This window comes from Pseudophryne corroboree, chromosome 11, assembly GCF_028390025.1.
Source record: "Pseudophryne corroboree isolate aPseCor3 chromosome 11, aPseCor3.hap2, whole genome shotgun sequence".
Lineage (NCBI taxonomy): Eukaryota > Metazoa > Chordata > Amphibia > Anura > Myobatrachidae > Pseudophryne > Pseudophryne corroboree.
Genome location: NC_086454.1, coordinates 233,388,998 through 233,401,456, shown reverse-complemented (window position 1 = coordinate 233,401,456; position 12,459 = coordinate 233,388,998). Strand labels below are relative to the sequence as shown.

At 46.3% G+C, this 12,459-nt stretch overlaps 1 protein-coding gene across 2 annotated transcripts in view; it reads right to left on the bottom strand.

The window, feature by feature from the left end:
* The window catches only part of RPGRIP1L (RPGRIP1 like), a 451,841-nt gene that overhangs the window by 109,364 nt on the left and 330,018 nt on the right, over window positions 1–12,459 (bottom strand). For both annotated transcript variants that reach the window (XM_063945288.1, XM_063945289.1), the window contains one exon: window positions 1,381–1,431. In XM_063945288.1, the coding sequence (XP_063801358.1) occupies window positions 1,381–1,431 (51 nt within the window). The remainder of the gene's footprint in view (window positions 1–1,380; window positions 1,432–12,459) is intronic.

The window sequence follows — 12,459 nt, the reverse complement described above, 5'->3', positions numbered from 1 at the left end:
CCTGGGGATATAATTACCAGCGGTAAATGACTGCAGGTAATTGGATGTCCCCCTAGTTTAGTAAATACTAAAGTGCAAGAAGTTAGCAGTGGAGATGTTGCCCATAGCAACCAATCACATTCTAGCTATTATCTTCTAGAAGGTGCTGGATATATAAATAGAATCTGTGGGCAACATCTTCACTTCTAAAAACCCGCACTTCAGTAAATATCTAAAAAGTGGGCAAGAAATATGCTGATGACAAGTGTTAAGTGGTTGTTTGTGGCATTTCCATTGTTACGTTTCAAGTACATCTAGTGACAAGTACACACTCATGAAACACATACCTTTCCTCTTATAAAACTACAACATTAAAGTGAGAAACATTTATCTTTATTCAGAAATAATATGGTTTGCCCATCTTAAATTTCTATAGTAAATTTGCTTACTACAGTAAGTGCATGCTTTTTATCTCCTCTTGCTATAGTGTAGCGTGATGTATTCTGCAATTTTGCTGCTGGCTGGTAGTACATAACCACACTTTCTGCAGCAGGGTACATAGGGTTTCCACAGGGAAACATCGGGGTGTAGTGGTGGACAAGTCATCCGGGCACCTTGTTAACATTACAGCACACACAAATTTATAGAGAAAGCATTTTCAGCATTCAGTCTCTTCAGAATGAACATTTCGTCTGGTGGGATTATGAATGTGACTTAACCGGAGGACATACCACTGACCAACGGCTCTGTTATCCACTTCCTCATTTCATTCTTGACAAGCAAGCACCAGAAGTGGAACAGGCCTGGTTCATGAAAGTTCTCCTTGATTTTGTTGTTGGCTATTCTAATAATTGTGAGGATGTTGCGACTGCTCATTTGTTTTCGTGTGTGATATGACAAATGGAATAACGATTACTATGTGACGTTTCCAGATTTTATGCATGGATTTGATTGATACGCAATTGTGTGTAACTGTGAGATACTGGCTAAAAAGTTTTACCTATTAGAGCACTTGTGAATGTCTATTTTCTAGTTTAGAATGTTCTCTGACCTTTTGGCCACTTGCAGAGGGCATGTCACTGAGATAAGCAAGACAAAATGTCCAAACCATCATTATTAATGCATAGAAATAGAATTTACATGAAAATGCAACACACAAAGAAAAACAACCTTTAATTTTCCAAAAGTCCCAGTATGAGTTGAGTGAAGTGGAATCGTAGACCTGGAAACCTGGAAACATGCCTTGCTGCTAATTTACTTTTGATGTAATAATAAAAAATGTAAGCAGTCTAAGTGTATGCTTGCAGAATGTGAAGGTTTCTTTTTCCTTAACTGACTTTACATATGTCGCTTGTGTAAACCTGAGAGGTAAATTTAAGACAGGTAGAAGAAGAGGACTACCTTTATCAGCATTAAAGCTTCGCTGAGTTCAGTCACATCCACATCACTCTCCTGAAGTGGAAACAGAGAGAAAGATGATCAGATGAGCAGGAGTAAATCGGATTTCCATCTAAGCTACAAAATAAGCTCTGGCATTGAGTAGACATGCACTGAGTGGCTCTAAATAATAAAACAAATTGGTATCATCATTTGTATTGCCAGCACCTGTTTAATATTAAAATTTTAATGCAACATTGCTTTTTTCCGTTTCCTATTTTCGTCCTGGATTTTCAGCACTTAATCTTGTTGTGTTCACATGTTCGGTGAGCAAACAGGAGTACATGGTTTGTCATTATTTTACTTTACAGAGTTAGAAATGTAAGGAGACTTTGTTAGGAAGCTTTTCCAAACTTGCGGGAAATCTAAACAGCTTGTTCGTATGCAGTGATCCGATTTTTGGCATTACATTGTTACCTATGCAATTATATAACAAGTTTGGCCAAGCAGAGGGTTTCAATCAAAGTACTACAGCAGCTCAAAATGGCAATGGAACACACTCTTGAGCCCAGGACTCAAGAACTCTTACCAGTGCCTGGACCCTACAATCGTATCTGCAAAATAATAAATAAATTTGCTGAGCAGTATATACAGGTTCCTGTTCCTATTTCTGGGGTAAACCCTGGCACAGATGCCACTGTCGTCGATTTATGCGTTGTGGGTCTGATTCAGATGTGGTTTGAAGTGCAATCGCTGCTGCTTACATGGAAGCAGCAGTGATATAAGTATATGATACAAGTAGATGCCTCTTGCTTTCAATAGTGACACATGCTGCATCCTAGGACGAAGTATTGAATCACCTGTGACACTATCGGCTGGCTGCATGACTGCTGTGGTCTTGCAACCTGGCCGCTAGAGGTCCTACAAAGAGACCAGAAAATCTCCATCTTTCAATGGAGATCTTGGCCTAGTCACTCCCCAAAATAGAGGTCATAGCCGCCCCTCCCCCAAACCGAAGCAGACTGTCGAATCACTGAGAGTCTGCAGCCATAGTGCATCCAATGACGCCAGACCCGTATTGAACATGCGCAAAGCACCAAACATTTGTACTTTGAGTTATAAGCGCACCTCAAATCACAACTGAATCAGGCACAGTAAGAGCCAATGCATCTGTCAACAACAGTTACATTAGCTCCTTGTAACTGGAGCTGAAATGTAGGCTCCAATTTGACCAAACATTTGCATGAGAATTTTTCTCATGTCTTTGTCATGATGCCTACTGGGCCCTGGTCTCTAGGTCAACAGTAACTAGGTCAACGTTGTTTCTAGGTCGACATGTTCTAGGTCGACATGAGTTTTTAACTTTTTCATACTTAACGATCCACGCGGACTATGATTGGAAAAAGTAACCTGTGCCGAGCGCAGCGAGGCACCTTGCCTGAAGCATGGCATTCAAAGCGAGCCATGCGAGGAGACACGGTGCACTAATTGGGGTTCCCGGTAACTGTACAGGGAAACGACACCAAAAAAACATCAAAAACTTATGTCGACCATATGGACCATATTACCTAAACCAAAATCAATATATAATTCTACACTTTTTATTTTCTAGATGTGCACTAACTGCGCAAAACTAATTAAAAGGCTGAATCATGGAAAAGCATTCTATGACCATGCTAGCTACTGTACGTTTGCCTATATATGAGACTACAAATATAAAAATAGGATTTTAACACCCAACGGTAAATCATTTTCTCGTAGTCCATAAGGGATATTGGGGGAAACTAGCACGATGGTTATAGACGGGGTCCAACGGAGCCAGTGCACTTTAAATTTCAACTGGGTGTGCTGGCTCCTCCCCTCTATGCCCACAGACAGTAATAGGTAAAAATGTGCCCGAAGGAGAAAGGTCATATATGAGAGAAGGAACATGATAACAGAAAGGGTGGTGAGATTTACACACCAGCACACCACTTACATACAACAACCAGCAAGGGCTGGTAACAATAACAGCAACAACTGAACAGGTAACTATAGAACAAGAACCTGTAGAAAAGTCCACGCACTGAGGCGGGCGCCCAATAGTCCTTATGGACTACAAGAAAAGGATTCACTGGTAGGTATTAAAATCCTATTTTCTCTAGCATCCATAAGGGATATTGGGGGAAACTAGTATGATGGGGACGTCCCAAAGCTTCCAGAACAGGCGGGAACGTGCGGAGACCGCTGCAGCCCCGCCTGCCCAAACTGGGTATCCTCTTAGGCCAGGGTATCAAATTTGTAGAACGTCACAAAAGTGTTCTTCCCCGACCAGGTAGCAGCTCGGCATAGCTGCAAGGCTGAGACTCTACGGGCAGCCACCCAGGAAGAGCCCACTGATTTAGTTGAGTGGTCCTTAAGAGACTTAGGAACAGGTAAGGCTGCCAACACATAGGCCTGTTGGATAGTAAGCCTAATCCAATGAGCAATGGACTGCTTTGAAGCAGGGCAACCCTTCTTCTGCGCATCATAGAGCACAAACAAGGAATCCGTGTTTCTGACCCGAGTTGTACGCTTGACATATATCTTCAAGGCACGCACAGCATCCAATGCCTCCAGAGGAGAAGAAGCTGCAGAACTGGACGGAATCACAATACATTGATTCAGATGAAACGCGGAGACAACCTTCGGCAGGAGCTGCTGTCTAGTCCGGAGCTCCGCTCTCTCCTCGTAAAAGACCAAGTAGGGACTTTTACACGATAAGGCCCCCAATTCTGAACACGTCGAGCAGAAGCCAAGGCCAGTAACATCACCTTCTTCCACGTGAGGTACTTGTCTTCTACCATTACCAGAGGTTCAAACCAGGAGGACTGTAGAAATTTCAACACTACATCCAAATCCCAGGGTGTCGTAGGCGGCACAAAGGGAGGTTGTATGTGGAGTACCACTTGCAAGAAGGTCTGAACTTCTGGCAACACTGACAATTTCTTCTGAAAGAAAATGGAGAGAGCTGAAATCTGGACCTTAATGGAACCCAGACGTAAGCCCTTATCCACACCAGCTTACAGGAAATGCAGGAAACCTCCCAAGTGAAACTCTGCAGGCGGATACGTGCGTTCCTCACACCAAGAGACATATCTCCTCCACAAATGATAATAGTGTTTTGACGTCACAGGTTTCCTGACCTGAACCATGTTGCAATAACCTCTGTGCTGTCAAACAAAGTCACCGTAAGTCCGGGTCCTTGTTGAAGAAGATCTCTTCTGAGTGGTAGAGGCCAAGGGTCTTGGACGGACATGTCCAGAAGATCCGCGTACCAAGCCCTCCGAGGCCAATCCGGGGCAATTAGAATTGCTTGGACACCTTGATTCCTGTTTCGCTTTAGCACTCTTGGGAGCTATGGGATCGGAGGAAACAGGTAGACCAGCCGGTACGGCCAAGGCGATGCCAGTGCGTCCACTGTCCTCGCCTGAGAGTCCCTGGTCCGCCTGCAATACCAGGGAAGTTTCTTGTTGAGACTAGAAGCCATCACGTCTATTTGTGGGCAATCCCACCGGTCGATGATCTGCTGTAACACCAGATGGTGGAGCCCCCACTCTACCGGGTGGAGATCGTGACGAGTCAGGAAGTCCGCCTCCCAGTTGTCCACACCCGGAATGAAGATTGCTGACATAGGTCCTGCATTTCTTTCCCCCCAGAGGAGTATCTTTGGCTCTGCTTTTTGTCCCTCCTTGTCGATTGATATATGCCACCGCCGTGGTGTTGTCCGACTGTACCTGGATTGCGTGATCCCTGAGTAGAGGAGAGGCAAGAAGTAGAGCATTGTAGATCGCCCGAAGTTCCAGAATGTTGATTGGAAGGATGCTTTTGTGAGCTGACCACCTGCCCTGGAACTGGAACTGTGCCCCTTGGGTGACAGGTCCCCTCCTCTCAGACTCGCATCCGTCGTGAGGAGGGTCCAATCCTAAAACCCGAAACTCCTGCCCTTCAGGAGATTGGAGGACTGTTGCCACCACAGGAGGAAAATCCTGGCCTGAGGTGACAGCTGAATCATCCGGTGCATCTGGAGATGCGATACAGACCACTTGCTCAGGAGATCCCACTGAAATATTAAGCAATGGAACCTTCCATACCAGATTGCCTTGTATGAGGCAACCATCTTTCTCAACAATCTTATGCAGAGAGGTACGGACACTCGAGAAGGTCAGAGCACCGTGCGGACCATCTCCTGAAGTGTTTTCGCCTTGTCCTCTGGTAGAAACACCTTCTGGGCCATAGTATCCAGCAACATCTCCAGGAACAGGAGCCTCTGAGTTGGCTCCAGGTGGGACTTCTGTAAGTTGAGGATCCACCCATGGTCGGACAGAAGACGGATGGTGCGGTCGATATGGAGCAACAAAAGCTCCCTGGATTTTGCCTTTATCAGATGATCATCCAGATAAGAGACCACATTGATCCCCTGGACCCAGAGTTGAAGCATTATCTCCACCATCACCTTCGCGAATACCCTCGGGGCTGGTGACAGGCCGAAGGGCAGTGCCTGGAATTGGAAGTTATAATCCAGCAGGGCAAACTGCAGGTATGCCTGTTGAGGAGGCCAAATCGGAATATGGAGACAAGCGTCCTTGATATCCAAGGAAACCATAAATTCCTGTTCTTTCAGGCTTTCAGGATTAAAGGAATTCAGATTCAGAATGGGTCTGACCGAACAGTCCGGTTTTGGCACCACAAACAGGTTTGAGTAAAACCCCTTGCAGATGAACAATGACGTGGGACTGGACCAGCTTTTGGATGGCCTGTTGCAACATAACTTGCATATCCTCCAAAGCTGGTAAGCTTGATTTGAAAAATCGTTGGGGGGGGGGGGATGTTCCGGAGAACTGGTACTTGCAGGTTGTCACGATCCTGACTGTAGTTCTCGTATTTGGTGACTTACCTCTGCCATCTGTCCTGGATCCTGTGCCTTTTGCTCACTGAGATAAACAGCTTGTCAGCACCATGAGTTTCCTGAGGTCTCTGCCTGGAAGGTAATAGTTAACGAGCTCCACCTGTGGTGATCTCCTGTGTGAGTCTGAATTCAGCAATCTGAAGTTTAGGCCTAAAAGCCAGCATCCTCTGTTTGCAGAAGTTCAGGCTTCAGTGTCCTCTCGGCCTGCTAGGCCTCACTTCACATCACAGCCTAGTCTAGAGTACTCACATGACAGTTACTGTTCACCTGACCCAGAGCTGTCCAATCCTCTGCCAGCCTGAGACTCTCTGAATCACCTGACACTGCTCACCAATCACCAAGGACCAAGAAGTATAAGTCGGGAGACTGAGTTGGAAACTGGGCCAGTTCCTCGTGTCACACACAGCTCTGTGTGAGCTTTGAAGCTGAGCTCCCTAAAGGTAACCCTTGTACTTCAGTTCCTGTAAAAACTCTGTTCCTTTGTTACCCAGTTTGGATTACATTTGTGTTGCCATTGATATCCAGTCTTTCCACAAGTCTCAACTTAAAGGCACAGTACGGTATTCCACAGTCTCAACTTAAAGGCACAGCTGCAATGTTTCATCTTAAAGGCACAGTACGGTATTCCACAGTCTCAACTTAAAGACACAGTTGCAGTGTTTCATCTTAAAGGTACAGTCGCAGTATTCCACAGTCTCAACTGAAAACCACAGCTGCAGTATTCTATTGTCACAGCCGCAGGGTTCTTCAGCCTCGTACTAGAGTTATAGCCACAGTCATCATTCTACTTTCAGTTGCGTTTCCAGTTATATCCGGTACCAGCCCGCATTACAGTTGTATCCCAGTCTCACCAGTAACCAGTCCGTCTTACTAGCTTGCCAGTAACCTTGAGTATATAAGCACCTACTCCTGTGACACTATATCCAGTACAGTCTCACCTATACACTCATCATCCTGCTATCAAAGTCCCTGGTGATCCAGTGGTCAGGATACGGCTTCCTCTGCCGAGGCCCGGGTTCGATCCCCGATCAGGGATTGCTCCTTCTTCTCACTGATTCCCACAGACCAGCCTAATATTCACATAGTCCTCCAGTTCCCCGCACAGACTTCACTAACACCGGGTTCACAAAACCACAGTCATGACACAGGTTTTCTAGACTTACCTCTGGTGCCTCTAGCCGCATTGGAAGGCACCTCTGGCCTTCGATCGAAATGTGCGAGACCGAAAGTACTGGACAGACGGTCCCAGTTAGGAGCGCCTCGCCGGCGGTGCCCCAGAGGGGAGAAACATGGATTTCCCAGCAGTAACTTTGGAAATCCATGCATCCAGTTCAACCCCAAACAGCCATTCTCCAGAAAAGGGGAGGGATTCCAGATTACATTTGGATTCTGCATCCGCAATCCACTGACGCAATCACAAGGCACTGCGTGCCAACACCGCCATGGCAGATGTCCAAGCATTAATGTTCCCCATCCCTCTATGCCCCTCCTACCAGACTCAGTCTAGGAAACTGTGCCCGAGGAGACGGACCTACTTCTAGAGAAGGATAGATAAGGATAGTGGTGAGATTCCAAACCAGCATACACAACAAGAGGAAAGCCAAGCTAACCAAACTTGAAACAGGAACAGCAACGGTTGAACCAACATTACTTAACCAAGTAACAGTGCAGGACGAACGAAGCACTGGGCGGGCGCCCAGTATCCTCTACAGACTACGAGAAAAGGATTTACCAGTAGGTAATTAAAATCCTATTTTCTCTTATGTCCTAGACTACTGGGGTCCATTTAGTACCATGGGGATGTACCAAAGCTCCCAAACAGGGTGGGAGAGTGTGGAGCTTCCTGCAGAACCGATTGACCAAACTGATGGTCCTCAGAGGGCAAAGTATCGAACTTGTAGAACTTTGCAAACGTGTTCGAACCTGACCAAGTAGCTGCTCGTCAAAGCTGTAAAGCCGAGACACCCCGGGCAGCCGCCCAGGAAGAACCCACCAACCTAGTAGAGTGGGCGTGTACAGATTTTGGACATGGCAAACTTGCCGTGGAATAAGCATGCTGGATAGTAAGTTTGATCCAGCGTGCAATAGTCTGCTTTGAAGCAGGACACCCAATCTTATTGGGATCATAAAGAACAAACAGCGAGTCAGTCTTTCTGTGACGAGCTGTTCTTTTCACATACACCTTCAAAGCCCTCACAACATCCAAAGACTTTGAAGTAGCAGATGTGTCGGTGACAACCGGAACTACAATAGGTTGGTTGATGTGAAACGCAGACACCACCTTAGGAAGACATTGCTGACAAGTTCTGAGTTCAGCTCTGTCCTCATGGAAAATTAAATAGGGACTTTTGTGAGACAAAGCCCCCAGCTCCAACACACGTCTTGCTGAAGCCAAGGCCAACAGTGTGACGGTCTTCTATGTAAGATATTTTACCTCCAGCTCCTGTAAAAGCTCAAACCAGTCCGATTGGAGGAAATGCAGCACCACATTGAGATCCCAAGGTGCCGTAGGAGGCACAAAGGGAGGTTGGATGTGCAGAACACCTTTCAAGAATGTCTGGACCTCAGGGAGAGAAGCCAATTGTTTCTGAAAGAAAATGGACAAGGCCAAAATCTGGACTTTTATGGAGCCCAGACGTAGGCCCAGATCCACTCTACTGATTGTAGAAATAGCAGGAAACGTCGTAGATGGAATTCCACTGCAGAAAACTTTCTGCTCTCACACCAAGAGACGTATTTCTTCCAGATACTATGGTAATGCTTAGATGTTACCCCCTTCCTGGCTTGGATCATAGTCGGAATAACCTTGTTAGGGATCCCTCTCCTGGCTAGAATCAGCTATTCAACTTCCTTGCTGTCAAACGTAGCTGCGGTAAGTCCTGATAGACAAACGGGCCCTGTTGCAAAAGATCCTCGCAAAGAGGTAGAGGCCACGGACCTTCGAGAAGCATCTCCAGAAGGTCCGCGTACCAGGCCCTTCTTGGCCAGTCCGAAGCAATTAGAATTGCTTGATCCTTTTCCCTTTTTATTCTCTGTAGAATTCTTGGGATCAGAGGAAGTGGAGGAAACACGTACACCATCTGATAGACCCATGGAGTCGTCAGGGCGTCTACCACCACCGCCTGTGGGTCTCGACCTGGAACAATACCGCTTGTGCTTCTTGTTGAGACGAGAGGCCATCATGTCGATCTGTGGATATCCCCATCGACTTGTCAAGCACCTGAACACTTCCGGGTGAAGGCCCCACTCCCCTGTGTGCAGGTCGTGTCTGCTGAGGAAGTCTGCTTCCCAGTTGTCTACTCTCGGAATGAAGACCGCTGACAATGCCACAGCATTTCTCTCTCTGCCCAGAAGAGAATTCTGGACACCTCTGACATTGCTGCTCTGCTTTTTGTACCGCCCTGTCGGTTTATGTACGTTACTGTCGTCACATTGTCCGAATGGACCTGAATGGCCCGATCTTGAAGAATATTTGAGGTCTGCAGAAGTGCGTTGTATATGGCCCTGAGTTCCAGAATGTTGATGGGAAGGACGACTTCCTGACTGGACCATTTTCCTTGAAACTGCACCCCCTGAGTGACTGCTCCCCAACCTCTGAGGCTTGCATCTGTGGTTAGCAGAATCCAGCTCTAAATTCCGTACCTCTGACCCTTGACGAGGTGAGAAGTCTGTAGCCACCACAGAAGGTGAGATCCTGGCTTTTGGCGACAGACGGATCCTCTGGTGCATGTGAAGATGCGATCCGGACCATTTGTCCAACAGGTCAAGTTGAAAGGGTCTTGCGTGAAACCTTCCTTATTGAAGAGCCTCGTAAGAGGCCACCATTTTCCCCAGAAGGCGAATGCACAGATGCACCTATATCCGGTTTGGCTTCAGGACGTCTAGAACCATTGACTGGATTACTAATGCCTTTTCAAACAGAAGGAACACCTTCTGCGACTCCATATCCAGTATCATTCCCAGGAATGGGAGCCTCCGTGCTGGCTCTAGGTGAGATTTTGGAAAGTTCAGAATCCACCCATGATCCCGGAGAAGTTTGGTTGAGAGAGCAATGCTGTCCAGCAACCTTTCCCTGGATGGTGCTTTTATCAGGAGATTGTCCAGGTATGGAATTATGTTCACTCTCTGTTTGTGGAGTAGAAACATCATCTCTGCCATCACCTTGGTGAACACCCTCGTTGCCGTGGAGAGGCCAAATGGCAGGGCCTGGAGCTGGTGACAGTCCTGCAGTTCAAACCGTAGATAAGCCTGATGAGGCGGCCAGATCGGAATGTGAAGGTACGCATCCTTGATATCCAGAGACACTAGGAATTCCCACTCCTCCAGACCTGAGCTCACCGCTCTCAGAGACTCCATCTTGAATTTGAACACTCGTAAGTACGGGTTCAACGACTTGAGGTTCAAAATTGTTCTTACCAAACCGTCCGGTTTTGGTACTACAAACAAGTTGGAATAATACCCCTTGTTTAGCTGATGAGGTGGAACTGGAACAATGATGTGAGTCTGTACCAGTTTTTGGATGGCATGTTGAAAAGTTATACTTGCCTCTTGTGAAACTGGCAAGACTGATTTTAATAATCTGTGAGGTGGGAGCTCTTGGAACTCCAGTCTGTAACCCTGGGAAGTACAGTAGAACAAGAAAAAAGGCTGTATTGTCGGTGCACAAAAGGAAGAGTGACCTGATACTCACATCTACCTCAATACTCATAAAATTTAACTTTTAATATTCTTGAATTAAAACAGTGTGACAATGACTAACACACAGACTACAGGTATAGGCGAAACATAGAGGTTAAAATTTAGACACATACAAAACATTGAATAAGTGCATGAAAGAAGTAAATGTGATTAAAGATTTAAAAATATGTGTCCGCGTGTTTATTCTAATGCCCTATTGGGTATACTATTGTTCTTAGTTTAAACCAGTAAGTTGATTTATCAGTAATTCATCTCTTGGATCACTTATTCATATGGCACAGGATAGTTTGGAAACCAACAATGAGGATACACACAGTCTGTATATAGGCACAGCAAGGCCCAAGCAGGAGACAGTCTATAAAGCAGCAAGTTGGTAGATTAAGTGCTGAATGCAATTGCACAGTGCAGAGTTGCTGGTAATTACTACACAGGTGAGAATGGTGAGAAACACCTGGAGAAAGTCTCTTACTGCAACTAGTGTGGAGGCTGACTGTGGCAGGAGTTCGTAGGAAAGCTGGAGTAAATGCTGGGACCTGTAGTTCCACAGGAATACTGGAACAGGGAGATCACTTGGAGATGCCAGAAACAGAAGATCGCTGGAAACAGGAGATTGAAAACTGGAGACTGGAAACTGGAGATTGGAACTGGAAACTGGAGATTGGAAACTGCTGGGACCTGTAGTTCCACAGGACTAATACACAGGGGAATCTCTGAAGACAGAAGATTGAAGCCAGGAGACGCTTGTTCACAGGATGTGACGCGTTGTTCAAGGCAATGATACTGACCAGGAACTCTGAGTATATACCCCCTGGTCAGCAGGGATTGGAGAATCAAGTCATGTGAGCGCCCAATGCTCAGGAGTGGATAGCACCAAGTCAGCTGACTGCAGGTGTCATGGCGGCGCCCATACTCTGGAGATGGTAGGAATATATCGGGGTACATGCTGTATGGCAACTGGGGTACACACTGGAGAGTCTCTGCGCATTGCAGGCAATCATAGAATACGCTAACAGGCTGAGGATGTGACCTCCGGAGGCTAGTACATCAGAGCACTGGTAAGTGACGTGATGCAAAATGCAGATTCCTGACACCCCCTAGATAAGGAATCTAACCCCTCAATTAGGTTACCTGACCATTTTGCAATGGCTTTAGTGATCCACGCACATGCAATAGTGGGTCTTCGGGCCACCGCAGCAGCTGTGTACAATGATTTGAGTGTAGTCTCAATTTTACGATCAGCCGTTCAGGGAGGCTGCACCAGGAACAGGCAATACAATTTTACGTGACAGCCTAGAAACTGATGCGTCCACTATCGGTGGATGTTCCCAATTTTTCCTATCCTCTAGAGCAGGCATTCCCAACCACGGTCCTCAAGGCACACTAACAGTGCAGGTTTTAGTGATATCCAGGCTTCAGCACAGGTGACTTAATTAGTAGCTCAGTTATTTTGATTTAACCATCTGTGCTTCAGCCTGGAT